Source organism: Nycticebus coucang, chromosome 2, assembly GCF_027406575.1.
Source record: "Nycticebus coucang isolate mNycCou1 chromosome 2, mNycCou1.pri, whole genome shotgun sequence".
NCBI classification, from domain to species: Eukaryota; Metazoa; Chordata; class Mammalia; order Primates; family Lorisidae; genus Nycticebus; species Nycticebus coucang.
The window spans coordinates 178,435-194,887 of NC_069781.1; the positions used below are offsets into that span (position 1 = coordinate 178,435).

Here is a 16,453-nt window from a genome sequence, read left to right on the forward strand (position 1 = left end):
CAAGAGTCAGGTTCTACCCTTGTCCCATTTCACCGAAGATACTGAGTCTAGAGAAAGGACAGGACTTGCTGAGGATCCCACAGTGAGTTGCTGAGAGATCCAGGATCAGACGCATGCAAGGGCAAAGGGCCAAAAGCATCAAAAGGAGATGTGAATCTTCTCCCGACAACACCTGCTCTAACAGCACAGATGCAGGTACAGCCTATGTAGGCCCAAGCTAGCCACCAGTTCCAGGTCCTGAGCTGCTAAGCACAACTCTGATCTGCAGACACAGATGGCCAGGCATGGGAAAAGCCCAGTTCCAGCCCATCCAAGTTAGCTGACAAGAAGTCCTGTCCCTTTGCAGAAGTCCAGCTGCGGTGTGGTGAGCAGTTCCCAGGGGGTATAAGTATGAAAGCAAAAGCTCAGGCAGGGGCCAAGCAGGACTGCCCACAGGGCCCACCTCCAACCCACAGTTTTGGCTGCTGCCCAAGGCCCTCACCTATGCCCCAGTGTGGAAGCTGTGCTGCCCAACTCCCAAGGGTACCCTGAGACAGGCCCACAGAGGACCCACCTGCCCCCATGGAGACTCGAGTCTCAATAATGCTGAACGTGTAAAGTGAAAGACAGACATGAGGGGCAGTCAGCAGGCACAGGAGCCCTGTGAGGGCTGATGGTTGGTCACCGCCTTAAGCTTCTCAATCAGTCCAGCAGCCCTAAATGGGCCTGCACTCTAAGCCATTTGGTCAGCAGCGGTTCAGCCTGTTCAGATGAAGCCACCATCTTAGTGACCGGCATCACAGTTCTCTGTCAGAAAAGGCAGGCAATGAAGACGAGAGACACACAGAAGCTGGGCACTCAGGTCTGTGTGTGCAGGTGGGGATGGGCTGCTGACTGCACAACTCTGCCTTGTACTGGCCCTCAGATGTGGTTCTTTCTCTCCTAGGAACAAGCTGAAGTACCCAGAGAGGCCAAGCTGTCTTTGGACTGAAGGGTGCTACTGGGCTAACAGGTCTCACTCGTGACTACCCAGAGTGAGACACTAAGCAGCCTGTGCAAGGGCCACTGCCCACCCACCCACTTTGGCCCCAGTGCAGCTCCTCTGCCCAGCCTGCTCCTTCTGATCTGCCACTCTGGGCCCTGCTGTCACAGAGACTATCTGCATCTGCTTACAACTCAGCCAGTACCACTGAGTTCCTCTCTGGATATGTCCCCTAAGTCCAAATCTGTGTACCCAATTTCTCCTTGCTGTTATCTGAGTTAGCCTGCACTTACTCTGGTCGATGTTTCTGCCCTTGCTCAGCTTACCACATAAACTGCACTGACATACAGGCAAAGCCCTTATTTAAAAGGGCTGTTTTAGAAATCACACAGAGAACCAGCTCCCATAATGGCCCTAGCTTATAGGCACAACCCAGCTGTTCCATGGAGGACAGCTCAGCCATACTCACCCCAGGTGCTGTGGATGTTGGCAGGACTCAGAAAAGAGCTCAATTCTCTGCAGCCCTGAATTGAGGTCTCTAGGTTGAGATCAGATAGACCTGCTGACAGTGTAAAGCAGTCTAGCTGTGACACCATCAGTACCAACATCTGCATCTTATTCCACAATGTGGATTAGTTATTTAGAATGCAATGTGCTTTCTTACCCCATAAGACATCAGCTAGCTAGAGATAATCAATTCTCATGGGAAGCCTGAACCCAGCTCTATGCTGACTGCCTACGAGGAAGCTTGAGGCAGGGACAGCAGAAGCCTCACCACCACCAGTGTGCAGAGAACGCACCTGGCCACTTCAGGGACCCCTTACCTGCAGGGCCTAACCTTACCTTCAAGAGGAATCCCATAGAGACAACCACCTGTAAGCACTTCCCAGAAGGAGCTGCCCAAAGACAGGTAGGCCAGTAGGGCTGCTGTTCCCCTAGAGGTTTTGAAGGCTCTTACTTGGGCTCTGACTAGTCGACCATAGTTTTACTCGTGGACAGCTGTTCTACTTTTCTCCAGTACAAGGACTTCCTGAGGATCACAGACATTTTCCTTCCCAAGTAAGAGGGCTGGAGGCCCATGAATGTCTCCAGAGAGCCCATAAAGAACCCTCTCTGGTATCCTTTCCCATTGGCCTGACTTCAAGGACACTTGAGCCCAGGGCACCCAGGAAAAGCAGATATGCTTAAGACACCAGCAAGACTGCACACAACCAGACAGCAGACAAAAAGACGAGACCAGAAGGAAAGGAAGAGGGGCTAAGCTCACAGAAGTGTGACCCTGTAAGCAGGACCTGGGGGTGTGAGGGAGCGAGCCCACCTTTCCCTGCCCAGGCTGCAGAAGTATTTCCTGGAGCTGCCCCACAAAGCAAATGATTTGAGGTGGGGAAGCAGAATTAGGAGTGGAGGGAAGGTGTTTGCATGTATTTTTCATGAAGCCATGGATGGAATATCGTAGCAGAGCAACTCACGGTGAGTTTACGCTGGAGACAGATGAGCTGCGAGATACAGTAACTCGAGTTTGCTTTACAAAACTGCACATGCAAAAAACAAAACAAAACAGAAGTGAGAAAACCAGAGAGAAAGTCCCGAGAGACACTAGCAACACCCACGAGCCGCATCCGTGCAGGCACAGGCTGCTACGTGCACCTGTGCTGGAGGCCAGGTATGCATCCATCAGAAGACATCAGCTGAGACCTCGGGGTAAAAGAGTAGTTGAGAACCAATCCCAAGTGTGCTCAAATGTGAACACAGCAAAAACCATGATAGCTAGAAGATAAGAAGCTGTTATCTCGGGGGCCATCCACCATGCACACTGCCAGAATGCACACTGCCCCTGGGAGGACATCGGGTTGAAAAGAGCCAGCAATGCTTCTTCAATTCCAAAGAGCCCTTCCCACACTGCTGTAGACCTGGGCAGGCTGACCACACAATCTCCTGGCCTTCGAGAAGGAGCAGAGTAGGCTGGTGCCAGAGGCAGGGCACTGAGTCCCTGAGGTACTGCTGGACTACCCTGCCTTCCTAGGGAGTGCCTGGTCCTGCTCAGCAGCATGCTGCCCACTGCAGCCTCTTGGCACCCAGGCTGTAATACAGGTGCTTCCAGTTCTGAAAGACCTTCCAGGGATCAATCAGGTTACATCACCAACCACCTTCCCTTTGGGAGTCACTCCACCCATTTCCAAGTGACTTCTAGATGTTTTCACAATACCAAGAAAAAGAAACCAAGACCTCTTTATAGCCATTTCCCTTCACGCTAACTTCCCCAGGCCGGTCAAAGCCAGGGAGATTTCTAGCTGCGCTTGCTCAAGGCCAGGCTCTTTCCACATTTACAAGGAGCTCGAAGCAGCTCACCTGCCCACAGGCTCCGGGTGTCAACAGGCTTGTACCAGTGAGTGTGAGAAACTGAGTGTGTAAGATTGTGTGAAAATGTGTGAGAGTATGTAAGATTCTAAGTGCAGGTATGAGCATCTTAATGTATATAAGATCATGAGTATGACTATCAGCAAATGTGTGACATTGTGAGTATATGAGTATGTGTGAGAGATATGACTCTGAGTGGAAATACGTGTGTGTGATTCTGTGTGTAAGGGTGAGAGTCTGTGTGTGAGTCTGAGTAAGCCTGTGCTTAAGTTTGTGTGTGAGTCTGTATGTGAGGGTGTCAGTGTGTGTCTTAGCCTGTGTGTGAATCTGTGAGACTATGTGTGTGAGTTACTGTGTGTGTGGCAGTTTGAAGTTGAGTCTGTGTGTGTGAGTCTGTGTGCGTGTGAGTCTGTGAGTGAGTGTGTGTGTCTGTGTGTGAGTCTGTCAGTCTGGTTCAACCACAAGGGACCCTATTGTGTGAGTCTGAGAGTGAGTCTGTGTGTCTATGTGTGCGTCCATGTATGAGTCTGTGTGTCTAAGTGCGCGTCCATATGAGTGAGTCTGAGTGAGTGTGTCTATGTGTGCATCCATGTGTGAGTGAGTTTGAGAGTGAGTCAGTGTGTCTATGTGAGCAACCATGTGTATGCGAGTCTGCGAGTGAGTCTGTGTGTCTATGTGCGCATCCATATGTGAGTGAGTTTGAGAGTGAGGCAGTGTCTCTATGTGTGCGACCATGTGTATGTGAGTCTGAGAGTGAGTCTGTGTGTCTATGTGTGCGTCCATGTGTGAGAGAGTTTGTGTGTCTAAGTGTGCATCCATGAGTGCAAGTCTGAGAGTGAGTCAGTGTGTCTGTGTGCGTCCATGTGTGAGTGAGTCAGTATGTCTGTGTGCGTCCATGTGTGAGTCTGAGAGTCAGTGTGTCTGTGTACGTCCGTGTGTGTGCGAGTCTGAGAGTGAGTCAGTGTGTCTATGTGTGCATCCATGTGTGAGTCTGAGAGTGAGTCAGCGTGTCTATGTGTGCGTCTGTGTGTAAGTCAGTGTGTTTGTGTGTGCGTCCATGTCTGTGCGAGTCTGAGAGTGAGTCAGCGTGTCTATGAGTGCATCCATGTGTGAGTGAGTCAGTGTGTCTGTGTACGTCCGTGTGTGTGAGTCTGAGAGTGAGTCAGTGTGTCTATGTGTGCGTCCGTGTGTGTGCAAGTCTGAGAGTGAGTCAGGTGTCTATGTGTGCGTCCGTGTGTGTGCGAATCTGTGAGTCAGTGCATCCGTGTGTGAGTCTGAGAGTGAGTCAGTGTGTCTATGTGTGCGTCCGTGTGTGTGTGAGTCTGAGAGTGAGTCAGTGTGTCTATGTGTGCGTCCGTGTATGTGCGAGTCTGTGAGTCAGTGTGTCTATGTGTGCGTCCGTGTGTGTGAGAATCTGTGAGTCAGTGCATCCGTGTGTGAGTCTGAGAGTGAGTCAGTGTGTCTATGTGTGCATCCATGTGTCAGTCTGTGTATCTATGTGTGCGTCCGTGTGTGTGAGTCTGAGTCAGTGTGTTTATGTGTGCGAGTCTGAGAGTAAGTCTGTGTGTCTATGTGTGCATCCATGTGTAAGTCAGTGTGTCTATGTGTGTGTCCATGTGTGAGTCTGAGAGTGATTCAGTGTGTCTCTGTGTGCATCCGTGTGTGTGAGTCTGAGAGTGAGTCAATGTGTCTATGTGTGTGTCCGTGTGTGAGTCTGAGAGTGTGTGTGTCTATGTGTGCATCTTTGTGAGTCTGAGTGTGTGTGTCTCTGTGTGCTGCTGTGTGTGTGTATGTCTGAAAGTGAGTCTGTGTGCATCAGTGATGAGAGAAAGTGTTCAGAAACCTGAGTGAGGAAGGGTGACACCAGAGGGAACCAGGAGGTGACAAGGAGCTTAGTGTCCCCTCCTTCCCAGGAGTCTGGCGCAGTTGTCACCTGAGGCCAAAGGCACTCATAGCCGCACCTGACCTCCAGCACTGTCCATGGCAGGACTCTGACACTATCTGTGTCAAGCTAGACAGTGCATCACCCAGAAATGTCAAACCCCAAGGACACTGTGGGTCCTCTCAGCACCCATGGCACCTCTCAGAATACCCCACAGCCCTGCCACAGCTACATACACAGCTTGGTAGCAGGCGCAGAGCAAGGGCCAGTTCAGGGGTGCTGCTCCCACATCAGCCCGATAGCTCCAAGGCATAGAAAGGAACGTAGGGAGTAGCAGCCACTGCCTGTCCCACTGTCCCTCTGTAACGAGAGACAGCAGGAGTGGGAGCAACCGGTGATACTGCTCTCCGCCCTCGGAGCAAGCAAGAGCAGCACCTTCTCACCCCCGCCTGCCTGCCCAGGGCCACACCATGCCCATACAGGGGTCCTCCTCATCCCCAGAGGGAGGACCTTACAGGGTCCCTTGTGGTTGAACCAGACTGACAGTCACTGACAGTGTACTGAGGATCCAGCTTTAGGGATGAAGGCCCACAGCTGCATCCCAGGAAGAGCCTGAGGAACCCATGTTGACCCAAGAATGGGAAACACAGGGCTGATGTCTGGACACACCCCAGGCTGCCCTGGGCCAGCCACGCCCTCCTGACTGTGAAGGCTGGGACCCAGTGACACCCAGCTCATATGCCCCTCTGGAGAAAAGAAGCCCTTTTCCCACTTAGGAATCAGCATGGCACTTGGGCCAACAACTGGTGTCGCCTGTACCTTGCATGTGAGGATGTCAGACAACAGCCTTGTTCCCACATAGTTGTATCTCCAAATGGGGACGGGGGTGGCAGAGGAGGAGTGTCCAGACCTCCTTTTTTGGCAGGCTGACGCACTCTCCATGGCTGTGCCCAGAACCACAATATCCTCTTCTCTGACTTCAGTCAGGAGTGGACTCTCCACAGAGGAGACAGAAGGCAGGAGGCAGGAGGTAGAGCCAGGGACAAGGAACAGCAGAAAAGGCCAGCGCCAAACAGGAGCACCATGAGCTGGACAAGCCAAGCATCTGCTGCCCTGTTGACAGCAGACACCCCAGTGTGCAAGGCTCACAGCATGGGAGGGGGACAGAGAGGTCTGCTGAGTTTTGGAAGCCTCCTCACAGCAACTCTAGGACCAAGTAACCAAGTTAAATCCACTAACTGACCAGATAAATGAATTGGCCAGACAATGAAACATCACAACAACTAGACAGCTGAGCTGTGAGCCCCCAGCAATGCCTGCGTGATGCCCACCATGTCCATGCCTGCCCTGCTCCACTGTGGGCCTCTCCCATCCCTTCTCAGTCCCCCAAGGGGCTACAACCTCTTCTAGCTGCTTCTCCCCCAAAGGCCAGAGATGGGTCCTCTGCAAATGTTATCTCCCTGGTGACCTCCAGGCAGGAATAGTGTTGCTATGGGTGTACGCATGCACACATGTTCATTGTGCAACTCTCATACAGGCTTACACTCTCACGCACTTGTCCACGCGCCAACTTGCTTACTTAGCAGTGCAGACACCCACGTTTCCTCCTCGTCTGTGGCCATAGTGCCACAGCCAGGGAGAGTGGTCAGCTAAAAAGCAGGGGCCCGCTGACCAACATGGGGAACAGGGGGTGCGGTGGGGTCGGTGTGTTCCAGACCAAGCTAGCCACTGCTGGGTTAGACCCAGCCTAGCTCAGAGAGCAAGCTGCCGGGGAGCATTTCTACTCTCCTGTGGCCCACAGTATGACTAAGACATGGACCTGACTTTCCTGCCTCCATTTCCAAGCTCTAGCCCTGGTCTGGTCACTTTGCCCAAACTCCAAAGCCCCAAGTACCTTCTGCAATGTGCCTAAGATTCAGCCAAACTGCAGGATGACCAGTTTTCCCCACAGGAGCATCCTTGAGCTCTGTCCCAATACCAAACATTTACAGAGACATTTTTGGAAACTGCATGAAGTATCTTGGGCTAAGATACCACCTAGAATCTCTCAGCTCACAGGATACATTTCTGAAAATCTGTGTATAAATCAGCATGTTGACTCCTACCTTTGACTGACTCTCAGGCTCCAAACGGGAAGGGGCCCTGGAGCACCCTGAGACTGTCAAGGAGAAGAGCCCATGGCTGAGACAACCCCATCCACTGCAGGAGGGCTGTGCCTAGCCACACCTGCCCCTGCCCAAGTGGAGAGAAGGCCCCAGAGGCTCCTTGGGTGCCTCCTTTGCTCTGGGGATGCTGCAAGGGAGGGACCATTCCCTCTCACTGCAGCTCCGAGGCTTTCATATGCCTCTAGATGGGATGCCCTGGTGCCCAGCCAAGAGGCCCTGCAGCAATGACCGCCGCCCCCACTATCCACTCCTGAGAGCCTTACGCGGCAATGGAGATGTTTGCAGCAGACATGGGGCTGACTTCGGCCACTTCTTTGGCCTTTTGAAGAGCAAGCTTCTGGTTGGCTGCTTCTTCCATCTCCTCTTCATCCTGTTTGAATAAAGAGAAATTTCCAGGTCCCCCTGGAGTGTTGCAGCCACCCCAGTGTTGTCAGCTCTTCCTCCTGAAGCCACCATAGTGTTCCCGCCCTCTGTACTGTGGGGTAGCCTAGCCAGCCCGTGTTCCTCTGGCCCACCAGCGACTCTGTACTGAGTGCCCCTTCCACACATGCTCTGGCATGCTAAGGGCCTCCTCTTTTTACATCTGTGACCTGTGACCCCAGATTTTTGCCTCAGTACTAGCTCCCAGGGTGCTGACACGTAGGTGCCCCCATACCCAGCCTGACTCCTACATTCCAGCCCAGGTACCCACCTGCTGCTAGGACATTTCTGCTTGTTTGTACCATAGCACCTCAACCTACACAAACGCAAATATGTCCCTCCTTTTGTCCCACCTGCCCTCCCAGGAGCACCTGTCACACTTGAACAGAGTCGTCATCTCCTAAAAAGCTGTGAGCAAGGACAAGGGGCAGAGCTTTGCCTGTGGCTGGGTATGGACCCAGTAAAGCCCATAAAAGCCATTATCAGGAATATGTCCAACAGGACCATGTGCCACCTTTGAACTCTCCTGCCTAGATGTATCAGTTATATCTGTGTATTTGCCCCAGTTTTTACTGTGAGAGACTCTTCCTGTCTCCCCAACACCTGAGGGCCACCTGGCTTATACCATGGGGTCAGGCACACGCATGTGTGTGCAGACAGATGCAGACATGAACAGACATGCTGCCCTGTCTCTGCCCCTTCCTGGGAAGGGCAGTGGACAACTAGCTAGACAGACTCACTGACCCTGAACCACGTCCCTGAACAAAACCAACATGCTCTGTCCTGGGTTCTAGAGAAAGAGCTCAGAGCTGAGCCCACAGGCCCTGGAAGGAAAGCTAAGACCTCCATGTCATCTGTCTGGATACCCTCCTGGCTCCGTTGAGGGTTAACATTCCACACATTCCTCAAAATGTCCTTGAATTTGCTTTTAGGGGCACAATAATGGCAAAATTAAATACCCTGTTAGCTGCCTCTGCACTTCCTGCCATAAAGGGACCTTCAAACTCCAGGCAGGTCTAAACCATAGAGCATCCACCCCCAGGCTACCCCCTAAGATCTGGCTTCCTCCTAGTTCACAGCTCGCAGGGCAAGGGATATAGCTAGTCAGTCCAAGGAGTATTCCCAACTCCCCTGAAAGGTCTACACATAAATTTGACTTGAATTTATTCCCCCTTCAAAAAATAAATAACCGTTTGTGAGCCGACAAAGGAAAGAAATAGCCAACTCCTATCCTCTGGGGCTCTTGATCAGCCCAGAGAACACCCCTAGATAAACACAAACCCCAGCTCTCTAAATTAGGGTGGTTCTCCAAAGGGGACCACCACTGAGGGCTGCGTGTGAGCGCAGGCTCACTCATGTGTCCTCATTCACAGTAGAACTGGAGAAGACTGGAGCTTCAGCATTGCAGCAGGGCCCTGCTCCAAGATAACTTGGGGCTTAGGCCCTTCTCTGATCACACCTGGATGGTGAGCCTCAGCCCTGGCCTACACTGATGACAGAAATGGGTGGAAGTAAGAGGCCAGAGCCAGGGAGAAGTTTAGATCTACAGGCATAGCCATGGGCCAGTTTTGGGTGTGGGCAGGAAGCCTGAACAGAAGCAAAGGGAGGCACAGGGTGGTGGCAGGCAGCTCCCAGAGCTGGGGTGGAGCAGACACTGCACAGCACACAGTGAAACAGCTGCCTCCCTCAGCCCCAGAAAGAGGGCATTGAGACTTGGGAAGCATTGGATCGAGCATGTGCACAGCGTCAGACACAAAGATGTGCCCCTGTGCAAGCAAATGCAGACATCCCTCTAGGGATGCTGCACTCACAGAAGGTAAACACACACAAACAGGTGTGTGCTTGACCTACATGCACACAAATGTCTGCAATGGGTATGTGCCAAGCCAGACAGCAGCAGCCTCCCTCTGGGAGCCAGGACTCAAGTGAAAGCACAAGCTTGAGGCTAAGACAGAAGGTAGCAGGGCCACAGTGTCTAGGGCTGGGCAGGGCAGGTGGCCAGGTAGGGGGCTATCATCTGGAGAGAAATCACAGAGGGAAATGTGTGCAAGTACATCCCAGCAGGCTAAGGGCTGAGAGATTAATACCAAATGGCACCCACTGGGCTTTGCCTGAGGCAGCAGCTGTCCCGCTGGGCACAGGCACTGACACAGGGCCCCCAGCCAGGCTCAGCTTTGAGGACAACAGGTGACCCCACTCTGTACTTTGGGGTCCTCTGAGCAGGGAACTCCCTAGGACCCACCTCTTGGATCATCTCTTCTTCAGGGGATGCTCCCAACTCACACACCCACACTGATGGATGTAGTGTGGGTCTCTTCAGGCCGCACCCCCGTCAGGCTCCCAACACCCCACCCTGACTGCTCCAGCCACTCTTCCTGTGTAAGAAACTCATCTGCCCTCCAGACCCGATGTCAGTCCATGCTTCCTTAGCTCAAATCCCCTCCCCTCTGAGCAACCTAGGTCTGCCTGCCCAGGACCTCAAGGAAATGCTCCTGGACACAACCTGGCCTCCTCATCCACAGTGGCATGTGCTGACCCCCAGCCCTCCCTGCACACAGTCTGCAGGTGTCCCTGCCTACCTTGGTCAGCTCCTGGGCATTGGCAAGGTTGTCCACAGCAATGGCCAGGAAGACATTCAGCAGAGTGTCTGGTTGTTTCCAGCTAAGGAAGGGGCCTCTGTCTCCACACCACCCCACAGTCATACTATGGCTACCCATGAAAAACAAGAGCCCACATCCCCCTCAGATCCTAACCAGCTCCAGCCTCCATTCCATAAACCCACAAGCCCTCTCAGGCCCTATCGTTCCTCCAGCTCCCTGGCCTCTCCTCAACACTAGCTTCTCTGCCATTCCTCCCTCACACAGCCTCCTGTCACCCAGCCTCCTCTAAGGCCCCTCCCCACAAACCAGTGTGTCAGGGCTGACTCGGGGGCCATGCTGCCTTTGCCTCCTAAGAGGGCATGCAGCCCCCACCATTTGCTGTGAGAAGCCTTACCAACAAAGAGTTTCTCTCACAGGCTCGAGATAGGGCTCCACCACCTTGTGGGCCCCGTGAGCAGAGACCACCTAAGACAGGATATAAACATGAAAACGCACCTGTGACCAGCACATCCCCAGCCCCTGCTCCTAGGTTCACAGACACCTACCTGCTCAATTTTGTCTTCTCTTTTCCTTTTCTGTTTCCTGAAGTGCTCTCTTCTAGAGCACCAGGAATAATGTCTGAAACCCAGAGGATGGGAGACAACACAATCTGAGTGGCCAGTACCACATCCCACCTAAAACTGACCCCCAAGAGCTGGCGTTGCTGCACAACCCTTTAGAAATGAGAAGTTACAGAGGTAAGTCCTGCACAGCACAGGCCTGGAGTGGGCTACCTCTTTCTTGGACCCCTCTGGGACAAAGCCTTTATTCAGTCACTGAGCTAAGTTACTGTGTTTTCTTTGCAAAAGTAACTCTTCTATTGCTTGAAGCCACCTTCTTTGTTTATGTTTAGTAATTCTTTTTTTATTGAAAAAGCATAACACTTTCTAAAATTGGGGCTACAATGCCAGTGCTGAACGGTCTCCCTACTCACAAGTCCTCTTAGCTGATCTCCATCTGCTGAGTTGTGATCACAGCCACTGTCCTGAAACTAGACTGCCTCTGACATAAGTGTGGGTGGGTCACAGAATCAGATACATGGCTGACACACCAGCCTTTCCTCTTTTGCCTCAAAATAGAAAAGGGTTTGCACTCTAAACAATCTGAAATGTTTTTCTGAAGTTGCATGGGCTCTGTCCTTCAAGAGGGTAACACAGAGATGGATTTCATAGGGAGGAGAGGAAGAGAGAGTTGAACCAACTGCACAGATCTTGGAGTGAGGAGCTATCTGTCTGTTCACATTCCCCCTGACCCCGTCTTAGGCCCCTGTGCCACCAACTACCCCATAATAGACTTTGTTATCTAAGGGTGAAGTCTCACTTTCATTTTACTAGGCAAAATATTGAGAATTATTTTTATAATTAAAAGAAGTATAAATGAAAGAGGCAATCAAGAATATGACCGCATTTTATAAAGAACTGCAACTGATACAATCTGAAGTTTGTTTTTTTTTTTTTTTTTTGTAGAGACAGAGTCTCACTGTACCGCCCTCGGGTAGAGTGCCGCGGCGTCACACGGCTCACAGCAACCTCTAACTCTTGGGCTTCCGCAATTCTCTTGCCTCAGCCTCCTGAGCAGCTGGGACTACAGGCGCCCGCCACAATGCCCAGCTATTTTTTTGTTGCAGTTTGGCCGGGGCTGGGTTTGAACCCGCCACCCTCGGCATATGGGGCCGGCGCCCTACTCACTGAGCCACAGGCGCCGCCCTAGAATCTGACGTTTTTTTGAAAGATGACACTAGCCTTTCTAGCCTGGCCTCCTTTTCCCCCAATTTGGCCAGTTTATGTTCTTTGAAGAGAAAAGATGGCATGCATAATGAATCATTACATGGAAAATGAAGAAATTAATTCCTTTGGGAAAATTGTTTGTGGGAGATTATAAGAATACATAATAAAGGTAAGCGTAAACCAAAATGGTTTACAAAAAGACCATTTCAACAGGCATCACCAGGCATTTTTTTTTTTTTTTTGTAGAGACAGAGTCTCACTGTACCACCCTTGGGTAGAGTGCCGTGGCGTCACACGGCTCACAGCAACCTCTTAACGCCTGGGCTTACGCAATTCTCTTGCCTCAGCCTCCCGAGCAGCTGGGACTACAGGCGCCCGCCACAATGCCCGGCTATTTTTTGGTTGCAGTTTGGCCGGGGCTGGGTTTGAACCCACCACCCTCGGCATATGGGGCTGGCGCCCTACTCACTGAGCCACAGGCGCCGCCCCATCACCATGCATTTTAACACTGAGATAGAAACTACTGTTCTATCAGGTTTATCTGTGAAACTATTTTGCTTTGAACTTTTTAGTTTGGATCAAACTGACTAAGGATTAACAGATTCCCACCTGTGGTGCCAAAGAGTGGGGTTTTCTTTCAGCAGCCATTCTGCGTGGCCTTAACAATACCAATGGCAAGAGCAACAAAAAGGAAAAACAATGTTGCTGGAGTAATGTTTTAAGCCCAGGTGATTAACAATATTCAAGTAAGTGTGTGGTTTTCAGATCTTGTGGCCAAAGCTTTATTTTCTCCAAAGGAAGAGAAAATAACTTGTTTTAAATGGCTGAAAATGAAGGATTCCATGAAAGTCTTTATCAGTATGGCAAAAATAACTGTTGGAGTAATAAACTGCCATTTATTAGATGTTCTGACTCAATCATTTTTAACTCGTTTTAGTCTGCCATTAGTCATTTGAAAAAATGATAAAAAAAGTTTTGCAGGGGTGTCCAGCCTATGGCCTGTGGGCCACATGCAGATTATTTGAGGGCTGTTTTGCTAATCTGTGATGTTGGGTATTGCAAATTTATGCACAACTTCTGTTTTGTTCATCAGCTTTCATTAGTGTTTGTGTTTTTAATATGTGGCCCAAGACAACTCTTTTTCCAATGTGTGTTAAAAAACAAAAGTTAGGACATCCCTGCTGGAGTTTGGAGATTTTTTTTTTCTTTATGTATTCTGAATATTAATCCCTTGTTAGAGGAATACTTTGTAAGTATTTTCTCTCACTCTGTAGATTTTCACTGTTGATTGTTTCCTTTGCTGTGCAGAAGCTTTTTAGTTCAAAATAATCTCATTTGTATATTTTTGCTTTTTTCCTGTGCTTTTGAGGTCTTATTCATAAAATCTTTTCCCAGACCAACATCCTGAGATGTTTCCCCTACATTTTCTTCTGGTATTTTATAATTTGGACTCTTCTATTCAGGTCTTTCATCTATTTTAGTTTTTGTACAGGGTGAGAGTTAGGAGTCTAATTTCATTCTTCTGCATGTGTATGTCCAGTTTCTCCAGAACCACTTGTTGAAGAGACTGTCCTTTCCCCACTCAGTGCTCCTAGCATCTCTGTAAAAATCAGTTGGCATAGGTACATGGATTGCTGGATTCCTGATTCTGTTTCATTGGTCTATGCATCTGTTTTTATGCTAGTACCATGCTGTTTTGGTTACTACATGGTCTCAGAGTGTGATGCTCCAGTTTTGTTCTTTTTGCTCATGGCTACTTTGGATATTTAGGGTCTTTCATGGTGTCATACAAATTTTAGGATCTTATTTCTATTTCTATGTGAAAAATGTCATTGGTATTTTGATAGGGACTGCATTGACTCTAGATTGCTTTGGGTAGTATTTCCACTTCAAGAATATTCATTCTTCTGCTCCATGAACATAGCATGTCTTTCCAAAGTTTGTGTCCTCTTCAATTTCTTTCATTGGTGTTTAGTAGTTTTCCTTTAAGAGACCTGACACTTCCTTAGTTAAATTCCTCCTAGGTATTTTACATTTTTTGTAGCTTTTGTAAATGGGAATGCCTATTTTCTTTTTCAGCTAGTTCATTGTTTATATATAGAAATACTACTGATTTTTGTATATTAATTTCATATCTTGCAACATTACTGAATTCATCAGTTCTAAGAGCATTTTGGTAGTCTTTAGGTTTTTCTACATATAAGATCATGCCATCTATAAAGAGGGACAAGTTGATTCCCTCCTTTACAATTTGGATGCCCTTTCTCTCTTTCCTAATTGCTCTGCCTAGGACTTCCAGTACTATGTTGACTAAGAGTGCTGAGAGTGGGCATCCTTGTCTTATGGTTTGTCATACATGACCTGGTTAAGATACTTTCCTTCTATACCTAATTCATCGTGAAGGGATGCCAAATTTTATCAAAAGCTTTTTCCTTCCTCTTATTGATGTGTCCTTCCTCTTATTGATGTGAAGTACAGCATTTATTCATTTGTGTGTGTTGAACCATCCTTGCATTCCTGGGATAAATCCCACTTCATTGTTGTTATTACCTCTTTTATGTATTCTTGGATTCAGTTTGCTAGAGTTTTTTTTTTTTTTTTTTTGTAGAGACAGAGTCTCACTGTACCGCCCTCCGGTAGAGTGCCATGGCGTCACATGGCTCACAGCAACCTCCAGCTCTTGGGCTTACGTGATTCTCTTGCCTCAGCCTCCCGAGCAGCTGGGATTACAGGCGCCGGCCACAACGCCCAGCTATTTTTTGTTGTTGTTGTTGTTGTTGTTATTGTTGCAGTTTGGCCGGGGCTGGGTTTGAATCCGCCACCCTCGGTATATGGGGCCGGCGCCCTACTCACTGAGCCACAATCGCCGCCCCAGTTTGCTAGAGTTTTATTGAGGATCTTTGCATCTATGTTCACTAGGGCTACCAGGCTGTAGTAATTTTGTTGTGTCCTTATCTGGTTTTTGGTATGAGAACAGGGCCCAGGACATGATCACATGGCTTCTTAGCTGGCCTAGGCACATGTCTGCTGTGGGTGGCCTATGGGACTACTATTCTGGCTCAGGAAACAAGCACACAGCTGCTCAGCCAGCTTGAGGTCACATCTGCCAGGGGAGGCCCACGAGGCTGCTTCTTATGCTCAGGATGCAGACATATAGCTCCCTGGCTGTCCTCGAAGCTTTTCTGTGGGGAGTGGCCTGTGGGCTGTTTTCTCAAGAATACTCAGTTAGCCTGGCAACATGCCCACCAGAGGCAGGTCCAGGAAATGGGCTCCTGGCTGCTTGGCTGGTCTTGGGTGCACTTGCCAGGGGCAGCCTGTGGGACTGTTTCTAAGGCCCATACTGAGAGCTCACGGTTACTGGACAGGTGAGGTGCCTCTCCTGCTTAGTGGCGGGCACACAGTCATTTGGCAGGCTCAAGAACAGGTTCAGCCCGGGCAGGACTAACTATCCCTTTGACTGTAAGTGCAGTGGTGAAGGTTGGTTTTCTGTGCAAGATCGGAGTCTCAGCTCATCTTGGACCCAAGCTCTATGCAGCTGGGGTAGTGGTGTTTTGTCACCCACATGTGCTTGGCATAATGAAGATAGAGCCCCAGTGCTGTACAGGTTCAGTGACTATTGACCCCCAGAGCAGGGTGTGCTACAGGGAGGGCTCTGGTCTCACAAGGGCACAGTGCTGCAGCAGCTTGGCTCCCAGCAGATGCACAGGGTAGGGAGTGTACACTTTAGCTCCTAATCGCAGGCAAAATAGCTATGTGAATTCCTGGCAGCTCCCCACATTGGGCTGGGAGCTCATAAAGACTGCAGAGTTGTCCAGCAGTAAGGACTGCAGGTGTTTGCAGTGGCAGTGGGGCTAGTGGGTATCCTCAGCTCATCTTTTCTCCTCCAGCTGGGGAAACAGTGCTGCAAAGGCTGGGTACGTCCATGCTGTCCTCCTGGACTTCACAGCACTCCAACATCTTCCCTTACACACTCCAGTCAAATAATCTTAGCAGTTTATTCATTGCCTTGGTCCTTTTTTGACACAAGGATGGCTGCAGGTATTATCTAGCCAGCCATCTTGCTGACATTCCTCTCAGAAGCCCCCTTCCCACAAGCTCACTCACTGCCAGAAGCAATTCTTCAGAAACATCCCCTGTGATATAGCCCAGCCTCTCTGACAACTGGACACAGCTCCTACCAATCCCGGGCATCTCGGGGTGCCCTCCTATGTTACCACTGCTGATGTATAAGCTGAACATCCCTTGTCCCTGGACTCCACCCAGCTGATGACCACAGCCCCTCTCCCAGTCCTGACAACCAC

The 16,453-nt window shown here is 50.1% G+C and overlaps 1 protein-coding gene across 12 annotated transcripts in view; it reads right to left on the bottom strand.

Moving 5' to 3' along the window:
* Positions 1-16,453, bottom strand: part of CACNA1B (calcium voltage-gated channel subunit alpha1 B) — a 222,958-nt gene that overhangs the window by 91,545 nt on the left and 114,960 nt on the right. For 7 of the 12 annotated variants that reach the window (XR_008373385.1, XM_053556925.1, XM_053556963.1 and 4 more), the window contains 3 exons: positions 10,366-10,433; positions 7,630-7,736; positions 2,431-2,493 (listed from right to left, as the gene is read on the bottom strand). Coding sequence is in view for 11 of the 12 variants with exons in the window: in XM_053556925.1 (XP_053412900.1) it covers positions 2,431-2,493; positions 7,630-7,736; positions 10,366-10,433 (238 nt within the window). In the remaining variant the exon portion in view is untranslated. The remainder of the gene's footprint in view (positions 1-2,430; positions 2,494-7,629; positions 7,737-10,365; positions 10,434-16,453) is intronic. The other 5 variants (XM_053556953.1, XM_053556940.1, XM_053556948.1 and 2 more) reach the window with 2 other exon arrangements.